Consider the following 13,087-nt stretch of genomic DNA (forward strand, 5'->3'; position numbering starts at 1 on the left):
CCTCTCACACAAAGTAAAAGAAATCTTATATTGCAAAAATTAGTTGAGTATAGGGTTGTAAAGAAAAAAAAAATCGAGAAATAGGTGAACTAGTCCATTCCGATACCGGTTTCTATTTAGTAAAATCGGTTGAAGATCGGTCTAGTTCCGATTTTAATTTTTAGAACACCGATTCGAATCGGACCAGACCGGTATATATATATTATTTTTAATTTTTTTATATCATATATAAAATTTTTTTATATGATTTTTTATAATATTATATAGATTATATGCTAAATTGCTAGTTAAGATAACATAAAATTTTAAAATCTTATTATTCATGTTTATTAATCTAATAATATAAAATTAATATAGTATGAGTTGGATCTCTTCTGACCGAAATTAGAACCCTATGAACATGTAATATAATATAAAATTAATCTTATGAGTCTTAATATAACATTTGATTTTGAAATAGCATAAATTAACCTTATAATTTTTAATATAATATTTGAATTTTAATATAACGAATAGATTTTAATTTTATGACACATAAAATTAATATAATATAAAATGAGCGGTATAGACCAATCACTTGCTAAAATTTTATTGAAGTATAATTTTATTTATCCATAAAATTAAGAAAATTAGACTCGACAAAACCGAAATTGAAAAAATAAAAAATCTTGATTTTAATAATTAATCAGTTTGATATAAATTTTAAAATTTTTAGAGTTGGTATACCGATTCATTATTAAAAAGGAAAAAACTAGTTTACCCTCTCAATTGTACTACTCAATTTGACTGCTTGTCAATATTTTTTTTTACTTAGTGATTAAATGATTTTAAGTGTATTGATATATTTTTTTATTTTTTAAAATATTTAAATATATTAAAAAAACATAAAAAAAAAATGAAAGAGCTAACTTGAGCGGATTACTCTGCCGACTCTATTAAGAGCATCTTCATTGGCTTGACCAAATTTATCTTCAAAATTTAGCCAATATCACACTTTTTTACATTTGCCTATTTTATTTAAATTCAACCCCCACATTAGATTATCTATTCACTATCTATATAATAATAAAATATTATTAATTTAATAATTTTTTATTTAATTTATTTTTATCACATTTTGTATCTCTACCAGTTAAATGTTAATAATAATTATATTCTAATTAAATTAATATTAAAAAAATCATATTTTCAAAAATCATTTAATGCTAATAATAAAAAATATTTGATTAAACTCATTTAAAATTTTATCTAAATTTCATAATTACAAACCAAATAGTATTTTTGCTTGGAGTAAGAAATTAATATTTTAATATTTATTTAGAGTGAGAAATTAGTATTTTAATGTTTGGTAAATTAATTGTAGTTCTCTATATTTGACCAACCACTATAGTAAAAATTTAAATTATTTTAAATTTACCCAATTTAATATAAGATATTTTTAACATCAATTATATAAATTTTAATTAACCTTCTCAATTGGTCAAATCAACATGACTCTATTAAAAATATTCAAAATCAAACTCGATCGGAATAATGAGACTCTTGACTGAGAGGGTCCTTTAGGGAAAAAAAAAAATAATAATAATAACGGAGTGAAGTGCAAGGAATGGGACGACAGCCGAGCTTTGCTGGACCCCACCAGCCAGTTAGCATGAAAAATTCAAAATGGCGGGTCCTCAAGTCCCTCGCCCCCAACAAAAAAGTTTTAAAAAAAGCATTTAAATATTTGCATTAAAATTAAATATTTCGCCGGCTCCACCTCACAAAATATGCAAAATATCTATATTATATATATAGAGATATTTGCTGTCATTCAGAGCAAAATATCTGTCTTCTGGATCTGGTTCACCCTTAATTCATCCTCAATAATCCGTTCCCCCGAATCCCCGATTTCCTCAGACAAAGAGAGAGATGCGGGAAATCATAAGCATACACATAGGTCAAGCAGGGATTCAGGTGGGAAATTCCTGTTGGGAGCTCTACTGCCTCGAACATGGAATTCAACCTGACGGAATGATGCCCAGGTTTCTCTTTCTCTAGCTCTCTTTTGTTCGCTAGCCCGCTCGCTTTCAATTTCATTTCATCTACAGTAATATTGGTTTCTGAAGTTTCTGGTTTTTCTGGTAGACTAGAGTGAGCGCTTCATAAAATAGAGATGCTGAAGAATAGAAGGTTTCAAATATCTGGGGTTTTTGTATCTTATCGTTCGTTTTTTAGCCTTGATTCAGAATAAATCTTAGTTTGCTTCCGCTGTTCTTAAATGTGCGGTGAGACGTCTTTTGACGCTCTCGAAATTGAATTTTTAGGTTTCGTGTTATTATTGCTCGATCTTTGGGGCTGTACTGTAGTATCTTTTTATTTCTTTAACATCTCCAGCTAGGCGATGTTGTTGCAAAATTTCCTAATTTATGAGATGTTCTATAGCTGTTAGACATGACTTCGCCAATTGGTAATGATACATTGGTGTTTTTCATCGTAGTGGTCGTTCTGTTTTTCACTATCATGGAGGAATCGTTACCTTTTGGTTTTTCTTGAGTTGAGCTACTTTGCCTGTGGCTGATTTTTCCCAATCGTACCTATTGCTAGTAAGCTTTTAAAGTGGGTCTTGCTTTCTCTTGTTGGTTTTTTGGCTTTTGCTTTTCATTTCTCTTGCTAGCTTTAGAGGAAGCTCAATTGATATGGTTTTACCTCTCATTTCTAGTCTATTGGTATATGAATTTACGCATTCACATGACTGATAGGTGCAATTTGAGAATATGTGATGCCAATGTAATTAGTATTTAGGTATTAAAGAAATGCTATTCATCATTTTTTTAATCATCATCATTTCATTATCCCCTTGATGTGGCATCAAATGATTGGAAAACATTTATTGTTTTTCACTTATTTGCTAATTATTTAAGGCCACATAAGGGGATGGTGAAAGGTAGATAATTAAGAGGACGCTAAATAGAAATTTTCAAGTTTTAGTTTATTAATTTACTTCAAAGAGCTTTAACAATTGTACCCACCAAAGTAAAATTCCATGAAATCTATTACAAAAATAATGAAAGAGATTAAGTTTAAAATTTATTTCTTGTATTATATGCCATTGAATCTCAAGGGTTAAATTGATCTCAAAGATATGTCATACACCATGAAACCTCAAAGGTCAATAAAGATATGCCATTGAATCTCAAAAATTAACTTTACAATATATATTTTTCCTGCCTTGGTGAAAGGTTAAATTGATCTAATGACTTGGAAATTTGTCCATCAATCACATTGTACCTATCAATGTGCTGAAGAATGTGTTATTTGACATACTGGACATCCTATCTTGAGTTTGCATCATTATAATGTGCAGAAATCATATCTCGAGTTCGTGGTCCAGGGGCATTAATTTCTTTGATGCTTCTGTATCCCTTGGACGTTGCCTTGTGATTCTGTTGCTACGGCTCCGCTAGGGCCCGCAGAACGTGATAGTTGATCAGGTCAGGAAGGCAACTGCTAAAACATGTTTTGACAACTTTGATAAACTTTTTTGTTTATCTTATCCTTTCATTATAATTTTTATCATTTATTTGAGCGATGTGGCACATTGACGTGACTCGGAGATTAAATTGAGATGGATATTTTAAGAAATTCCTCTATTAGTTGTGTGCTGGATGATTGGATTGATATTGGTAAAGTCTTCTTGAATTACTTTGTAGTGCATTTACAGGTATTCAGTTAGTATCTGTAGATATCAACTTGAGAACTCTTTTTTCCTGTACACGAGTTTTGGACACATCTTGTTTCTATTTCCAGTCTTCTTTTTTGACCTTATGAGTTTCGTTGTTATTTTCATGCAGTGACACCACAGTTGGTGTTGCACACGATGCTTTTAACACCTTCTTCAGTGAGACTGGTGCTGGCAAGCATGTGCCTAGAGCCATATTTGTTGATCTGGAACCTACTGTCATTGATGAAGTTAGGACTGGAACTTATAGACAACTTTTTCATCCTGAGCAACTTATTTCTGGCAAGGAAGATGCTGCGAACAATTTTGCCAGAGGACATTATACTGGTATAAGCATTTCTATTGCACTGTCAGGTGTGGCAATTTCATGCTATTCATTACTGTTGTCTTGAAAACCGCTTATTGCATGTTGTATGCTGCAGTTGGGCGGGAAATTGTCGACTTATGCCTTGACAGAGTAAGAAAATTGGCTGATAACTGCACTGGTTTGCAAGGTTTTTTGGTATTTAGTGCTGTTGGTGGTGGTACTGGCTCTGGTTTGGGTTCATTACTTTTGGAACGCTTGTCGGTAGACTACGGGAAGAAGTCCAAACTTGGCTTCACAATCTATCCTTCTCCTCAGGTACTTCCTCACAATTCTTTTGGAAAAATATCAGAAAGGCCAAATGCAGGGAAGTTTGGCTACTAGAGATAGCACACCAAACATCTGATAGAAGTTACTTTTCTCTTTAAATTCAATCCATTACCTGATTTTTTTATGCATAGATAATCAATTGTGTTTTGCCCTACTAATTAAAATTTGAAGTCAAAGAATAGAGAGAGATATCATGAAATGGCCATCTCCATAATCCAAGTTTAAAAGGATTACTTGAGGCTTTCAGTAAGGCAAATTCTGTAGTTTGAAGATTGTTGGAACTCTTCAATAATAAATGGGACATGAGCAGACACTTGAGGAAGAGAAATATTGTTTGGACGGACGATTTTGATAGACTTTCCCTTTATAATCCCACATTTATGTTTTTAAATTTTTCTTCTGGCCTGATGGTTTTCATGCTTTGCATATGAAACTCCGATACCGCAACCCATGTGCAGGTATCTACAGCTGTGGTGGAACCTTACAACAGTGTACTCTCTACTCATGCTTTACTTGAACACACAGATGTGACTGTTCTTCTGGACAACGAAGCTATATATGATATCTGCAGGAGATCCTTGGACATTGAAAGGCCAACTTACACCAACTTGAATCGTTTGATATCCCAGATAATCTCTTCTTTGACCACTTCCTTGAGGTTTGATGGTGCCATTAACGTGGACGTTACAGAGTTTCAAACTAACCTTGTACCGTATCCTCGTATTCATTTTATGCTCTCGTCATATGCCCCAGTGATCTCAGCTGCAAAAGCTTACCATGAGCAAATATCAGTTCCTGAGATCACGAGTGCAGTCTTTGAGCCCTCAAGTATGATGGCCAAGTGTGATCCAAGACATGGGAAATACATGGCATGCTGCTTGATGTATCGTGGGGATGTTGTCCCAAAGGATGTGAATGCTGCTGTTGCTACCATTAAGACAAAGCGGACGGTTCAATTTGTCGACTGGTCAGTTCTCTCTAGTTTCCTTTCTTCTTCTTCTTTTTTTTTTTTTTTTTTATCAGGAAAACAATTTATTTATTAAGGAACAAAAATTTTTCAAACAGTTGAAACCTTGTTACAATGCTGCAAACAGCTTACAAAAAAACACAGTCCTCTAAATGTACAAATTAGTCTCAGCTCAAATTGTTTGTAAGAGTTCGTCAACCAAAATTATTGTATGGATAATGGGCCAATCCTTGAAAAGGGAAATGCAGAGCAGAAAATGACTGGTCCTGAAGCATAAGCCCTTCATTCCCTCTTCCCCCACCCCCTTTTCCAAAGCCCCACCCCACACCCTTCCCCCTGCATAGTCTTCTGGTCCACCCTCACTATGAAGATAAACACCCCCTCCCATCTCACCCCCAACGCCCACCCCATTCTTCAAAACTCCCAAGTGTGCATTGTACACATTTCAACCACAAAACTCCAATTCGCAAGTCAACCTATAGATTTGGATCAATTGGCAGACCTAATTGCAATGGTTGGGATTTTTTCTTTTCTTTTCTTTTTTTTTTTTTTTTTTTTTTTTTTTTTTTTTTTTTTTTCAGGGGCAATTTTGTGATACTACTATACTGATTTTTTTTTTTTTTTTTTTGCTTTTTCTGGGCATATGCTATAAATAAGATTCTTGTCAGTTTGTTTTCTGTCGTTGATCCATTGTTGATTGGTTTTGTTTTTGTATATCTTTTCATTATGAATTGAGATATTGTTATGCATGTAAATTCAGGTGCCCAACTGGTTTCAAGTGCGGCATCAACTACCAGCCACCAACTGTGGTACCTGGTGGTGATCTTGCCAAGGTGCAGCGTGCGGTTTGTATGATAAGCAACAATACAGCCGTTGCTGAGGTTTTCTCTCGAATTGACCACAAATTTGACCTCATGTATGCCAAGAGGGCATTTGTCCACTGGTACGTTGGTGAAGGAATGGAGGAAGGAGAGTTCTCAGAAGCCCGTGAGGATCTTGCTGCTCTTGAGAAAGACTATGAGGAGGTTGGGGCAGAAGGTGTCGAGGACGAAGATGAGGGAGAAGATTACTGAGAGTATCATTTTTATGCATTCCGCCTATCCTTCTGCATCTATCTAGTTTTTTTTCTCAATCTGCAAATTGTAATAATTTCATCCATGGTTTCAAATGGCGAATGCTCTCTCTCGCTCTCTATTTTGTGTGCTGGTTCTATTATTATGATGGTTTTTTAGTTGTTTTCATCCATTGAGATGAAGTACCTGAAATTTGGATGTCTGATAGAATCCCTAGTGCTATCCAAGTGAAATTGAGCTCAGTGTTTATTGTCTGCTGATCGGCCATGCATGATATTCCATATGCATAGTTTGCACAATTTGGTGAAACTATTCATCTTCTCAAATAGAGGAAAAAGGGATGAAGAAAAGAAACATACCGTTCGAATAAAATGTCGAAATAATAGTGCATTATAACCAGAAGCGCTTAAATTAGAGATGAAACTAATGTTATACCGAAAGAAATGAAACCAAGAGAGAATCAGAGATGCCCGTGATTTTGTGAAATTGTTAAGCCGGGTAGGTCTTTCCTCCAGTTATTGCGAAAAGGAAAAAATACACAGGGTGATTCCTCCGGTTGGGATATTACTCTATCCCTGGCGCTCTCTCCTAAACTGTTTGATCTCGCTGTTATATGCTTTCTATTTGTTTTAACGCAAGTCATGCCAGTAATCGGTATTCTGTATTCACAAGAAGAATCTTTCCAAGGGTCATTTCTCAACAACAAAGGAAAAAATGATCACGGCAAAACAACATTCATCTCCAATGGTCAACAACGACTACAAGATCCTACTTCATAGCAAGAAGATATTGCAAAAGTTTCCATAAGCAACAACTGCATCTTTTCCAAATTTTAACTTCCTAAAATTGCTTGATTGTTTATGTTTTATCATTCATTTTACAACTTGCAAGAATCTATATATGAGAAATGCTAGTATGCCGTCTGAGTTTGCCCTCTCACTTTGACCGCTCTCCTGTATTTAATTTAGTTTTTTTACTTAATGATTAAGAAAGCGATTTTTATTAGAGTATTTTTTTTAAAAATATTTAAATATGTTAAAAAAATATGAAAAGAAAAAGAAGGAAAAAATAAAAGGATAAATTTATACTAGGCGACACGCTCAACGGTCATTGCTAGGCGGCAGTCTAGCACTACTCTCTGTATATATTATTTACAAATAAGTGTGCACTGACTTTTTCATGGAAGAATCAAGTACTAAAGTTGAGAATTATCTTCCATTGTTTATGGTTATCAGAGACCATCGGCTGATGCCTTTTTCAATATTTTCTGCTGCCCAACTGTCCATCTATTTCAATGGCTTCTACTACCATGAATGCAGGGAGCTTTGTCACCCATGCCCTAGCAATTTCTGTCCTGAAGATTCTAACGAGTGCCAGGGCATTACAAATCCGTACTACGGCAAATGAAAAAATAGACCGACTTTACGTGAGTGGATGATCGATACTTTGATTGAATTAGAAACTTCGAGTTTAGCCATCTAATCTTGCAAGAGTTTAGTCATCAGCCTATGGAGTTTTTAATATTTTCTAGAGGTCAAAGATAAAACGGTAATTATTATTATTATTATTATTTATTTTGTAACAGGGATGTTTCCTTGCTGAGTTGATACGCCCAATTTCTTACATCTATTCCTTCTTTCCTCAAATAAAGTCAAGTGGATTAAGTTCATTTGCCGCTATGTTTGAATACAAGTGCTATTTGAAAGCTTTTATATTACACATTATCTATATGATATAATTTGATTTGTAATATTTAAATTTTAAAATTTATTTTCTAAATCAAAATATACTACGTAAATATTGTGTGACATAAAGGCTTTCGAAAAGAATTATTATATAATAAATCATTTGCTCTAAGACATAGCCACACCAATAACAAATGTAGTAACAGTGTTAATAACTGATAATAAAGTTTGATGGATAGATTTTATAGTATTTTTTGCCAGAATGCACTTTAGGTCTCGTTTGTTTTTAGAAAACATCTCATCTCATCTTCATCTAATTATTATAACTTTTCCAACTTCCAATATAAAATAAAGTAAATAATTTAACTTTTCTAAATCTCAAAATAAAAATGATATTAAAAAATATATTCTAACAATACTTTATTCAATTTTTTAACTTTAATCTCAACTCATCTCATCTGCGAAAACAAACGAATTTTACTTCCTTTTATATTTGTTTATCCATATTAATTTTATTGGACTCTAATCATATTTTAATTGAATATTTAAATGTGTTGGCGAGTTATATATATTAATTATGGTTGGATATCCATTACTACATTGATTTTTTTTTTCTTTCATAATCTAGTTGCTAATTTTTAATTAAAATTAAAGAATTTGTGTTATTATTGTTGTCGCTAGAGCGCTCTCATCCACCTCGTTAAATGACAAAAAATTAAGTAAAATCTGACTACATCTCTCTCGACAAACCAACATGCATTTTTAACTTTCACACAGTTGCAACAGCAGTAAAGCTAAAGAATAAAACTCAATTTTTTTTTTTTTAAATCTAGAGCCGTAGATGGTCATTGTGGTCAACGCTAAAGTAAGAAACATTTTAAATTCCTCTCCCTACCCCTTTGCTCTCTTGCCCTCAATTGTATATCTACGTGAGAACTAAAGTTTTAGAGAGGCAATCTCAAGGCGTTGAGATCGAGTATTGTTCATGTATATCTTATAGTGTAAGTTACAAGAAAACTACTAAAGACATAAATGGATTCTACAAAAGGATCCCATAAACTGACGTGGAACAGTGCTACAGGTGCCACATCAGTTTAAGCTAAGAGTTATTTTTTTTTTGTTTTTCCCCTTACCGCCTCCCCCCATGCCTCTTCCCCTCCATTTCCCAAACCCTCACTACCCAAGCATAGAATTCTGGTAGTGTACCTAAGTGACTTATGAATTTACCTAGAGCCGAGCCGCTCTGATACCACATGTGGCACCCTCAACCCTTACGTGTGATTTGGAGAGAGTCGCGACGCCAAGGTGCTGACCGCACATATCACTACCCCAAGCGCAATGTGAAAGCAAGTGTGTGCAAGGATGCAACTTAAAAGTGTACATTTATAAACGCAGCGGAGAAGTAAAAAAGGGCAATATGAATTGCTAAGAGTACCAGAAATTCAAATTACAAACTCTAACAAAATAATCTATAAATTAATACAGTCATCCGACTAGATAAAAGAAAGCAGCATCATAGCAACAACATAAGGAAGAAGTCCCTAGGTCTTCACTCCTCAGGTGAGGCCCATCCTTCAAGCTCTTAACCTTCCTCTGCATCAAAGTCTACGGTTTTATGAACCGTAGGTGGGTACACTATAGAGCGGATGAGAGAGTTGATCTAATTATGTAGTATTTGTATTAGGGAGATTCTATCTCCCACTTTATGTTGAACTTATGTTGACCTCTTAAGTGATGAAGTATTTATTTATGGTTTATTAATCATTAGGATGTTTAGTTCATTCTGGTATCAAGTATTTCTATCACTGTTAATTCCACTGCGATTATGGCACACTGCTAGTTGCATTTTAGGAAGCATTGCATATTAACTGTTATGAATGGAGTATTTAACCATGTATTGCATGTCCCGACGCTCTAAGTCTCCATTCCATCCCAAACGGAGGTTGGGGTGTCACAGTGTGGCTTAGGTGGCATGATCACAATGGTTGATTTTCTTTCCATTCTTTCACATGTCCATCTCAAGATTCCTCTTAGTTGTAACGCATGTCTGCGTGGTGGAACTTTTAGAAAATAGTTTTTAAGAAAAGAAGATGGGAATTACTAATCCTTTAAAAACTTTTTATCTTTCATTCTCAGTATATGAAAGATTCTAAGTTTAAAACTAAAATCTACTCTATAAATATAAGAGAGGGTTTTGCAGCGGAAATAATTAAGTTTAAATAAAAAGTTATTTTACAAAATACTCTTTCATATGTTACATAAAACTTGCCTAGGCTTCAATCACTCTTCCCTTGGGCCATGTCTGTTCTAACCCTTCGTCCTCATGTTGTCCCTGAGAAGGGGAGGGACATACATAAAAACTAAAGTGGGTCAAATATTCAGTAAACAGTACTTCATATAGTCAAAATATACTAACATAGGTTTTCATTCATGCATTCATCATTCATCATGCATACTTTACATAAGCATTCATTTCATTTGAAAACATTACAATGTGAGATTTTTCTTTAAAAAAGTTTTCATTTCTTAAAATGTTTCCCACACCTTGTACTTTCATTCATAAAGAAACTAAAGCATACATGCATTCATTCATTCGTTCATTCTTTTCACTTTCCTTTAGCTGTTTTATACTGTTACGCCTCATGTGTTAGGGTTAGCGGTCTTCTTTTGGACCTGGATTCTGCCCGTGGCCACGGGTTGAGAATCCCTTTCAGTCAGGGGGTAGCACTGGGTGCACCGCCGGTACTACTTTCTTGGCATTGCAATCTGCCCAGTCTTTTAGTACCATTCATTCAGTCATGGCTGTTGCGTATTTTCATACATTAAAACATTCATTTACTTTTATTTATACAGTCATTTCCTTTTCATTCATTCATTTCTTTCAGTCATTTTCTTTTCATTCATTTCATTCATCAGTCCATTCATTTGATAAACATCATTTAAAAGCATAAGCTTAAACATCATCATTTAAAACATCCTTTAAAAGCATAAACATGAGATAAACATCAGTTCACGGCATCATTTAAAATCGTTTCATAGCCTCGTTTAAAATCCCTTTCATAGCGTTAGTTAAAAATACACTTTCATCGCGTCACTTCAAATATCATTTAAAAGCATTGAGCATAAACCTTAACATTTCATTTCATCATTAATTCATTTCAGTCATTTCCTTTTCATTCATTTTAGTCATTTGTCCATTTATTTCATAAACATCATTTAAAAGCATGAGCTTAAACATCATTTCATGGCATCATTTAAAACTCATTTCATAGCCTCATTTAAAACATCAGTTCATACCGTCATTTAAATACACTTTTATCGCATCATTTAAAGCATCAGACATAAACCTCAACATTTCATTTCATGAAAAATACATACAATACATACTACATATAACATCCATTTACATGCATACAACTATTACTTTGGGTACATAAATAGGGGCTGCCAAGGAAGGCCATACATACATATACCTTTAAACATTCATACTTAGCATACTTTCATAAATATCATTTCATAAAGCATCATAAAGAGAAATATTTCCTTTTTCATTTTCATATTATTGGAAAACTCTAAAAGAGTATGAACATTATACCTACCTAGACTTCATGCCATACTCATTTTATGTAGTCCATTTATGTGCGTGTCAGATGGTAACCTATATGCATACATAATCTTAATATCATTCTCTTTCTAGTGCATAAGTAACTAAACTTAGAAACACAACTATACTTCACTTGGACTTTCCTCACTTAGACACACTCTTCCGTCTATCTTCATCTTCTATGTTTTCTTTTATCATGTTTCCTCTTTCTGGGACTCTCTTGAGGTCACCTTTTCCAAACACTACCTCCTACTTCACGTTCTTATCCTTCAAGGCGAACCTCCTTGATTCACCTTAAAGGCTAAGACACACAATTTCCTCCATCATTCTCTTCCTACTAAACCATCTATCTTGATGCATAATCTGGACTTGCCAAGTTATACAACCCCATCCAAGTCAATACATACATCTCTTCCTTTATTCATGTACAACCTAACCAATACTTCACCGTAATCTTAACCATGCATAATACAAAACTTTAAGCAAACCTTGAGGCTTAAATATCATGTACTCATACTTAAGACAGATTATCCATTACATATGGTAAATCTATCCAGCATATGTGTCAACCATTTTACACACGTATCGTACCCCCTTTATCACCTAAAAGCAACATTTAATCCACTAATGCCCACTTGTGTAAACAAGATCCATACTCCGATACTAACCTTCGCTTAAACCTGACTAGCATGACCCCTCATGCTACCCGTCCAACTTCACAGTTCATCTCAATACTTAACAAGACATAACCACATTTACAACTACACCTCCCATCACATAACGTAGCTCGAAACTACTTCTAAGCTACACCATTATCCATCGCTTCACCTAGCATCCTGCCACTTCACTCCTGCACCATCTCCTCACTCATCACGTGCACAACTCCACATGTATTCCCCATCACTTCATGACATCCTGCCATACTCCCTTTACGTCACCATTACACCACTCTGTCACTTCTGACTACACGGTCACATCACACCTACTCTAGGACATTACTTCACAGTTCCCAACACTTCATGACAAACTCCACACTACATCCCATCCCATCACTTCATGCTATACTTCACATAGCACAGTCCACAACATGGCACAATACACTTCACAATACATAACCTCACAAACCACCACAACTGCTCCGTTCACATAACCCAACACAACGAACTCCACAACACAACGAACTCTACAACACAATCAAATTTCACAATAAAATTACTAACGAGGAAAAGGAAGAGGGTTTATACCATGGGTCGGGATGATCTGTTGCGTTGCTCACTGTCCGGCAAGGCCCCGTGGCGTCGGAAGCCACTAGCTTTGACCGTGGCCGCTCCTTGGTAATCACTGACGTGACCTTACAACTAGACTATCTCAGAGAACCATATCTAGGATTTCTCGGCTAGATC

The 13,087-nt window shown here is 34.5% G+C and overlaps 1 protein-coding gene and 1 long non-coding RNA gene across 2 annotated transcripts; one reads left to right on the top strand and one right to left on the bottom strand.

The window, feature by feature from the left end:
- The first annotated feature begins 1,767 nt into the window (after positions 1 to 1,767).
- LOC121267001 (tubulin alpha-5 chain-like) lies at positions 1,768 to 6,563 on the top strand. The gene is made up of 5 exons (XM_041170886.1): positions 1,768 to 2,024; positions 3,834 to 4,048; positions 4,144 to 4,343; positions 4,814 to 5,322; positions 6,083 to 6,563. Exons 1-5 carry the CDS (start codon positions 1,912 to 1,914, stop codon positions 6,393 to 6,395), a joined length of 1,350 nt encoding a protein of 449 aa, XP_041026820.1. The 5' UTR covers positions 1,768 to 1,911; the 3' UTR covers positions 6,396 to 6,563.
- LOC121267002 lies at positions 6,558 to 6,910 on the bottom strand. Its single transcript, XR_005940962.1, has 2 exons — positions 6,793 to 6,910; positions 6,558 to 6,633 (listed from the first exon to the last, which is right to left on the bottom strand). It is a non-coding gene; the product is annotated as an uncharacterized LOC121267002 (long non-coding RNA).
- Between the last annotated feature and the right edge of the window lie 6,177 nt (positions 6,911 to 13,087).

This window comes from Juglans microcarpa x Juglans regia, chromosome 5S, assembly GCF_004785595.1.
Source record: "Juglans microcarpa x Juglans regia isolate MS1-56 chromosome 5S, Jm3101_v1.0, whole genome shotgun sequence".
Lineage (NCBI taxonomy): Eukaryota > Viridiplantae > Streptophyta > Magnoliopsida > Fagales > Juglandaceae > Juglans > Juglans microcarpa x Juglans regia.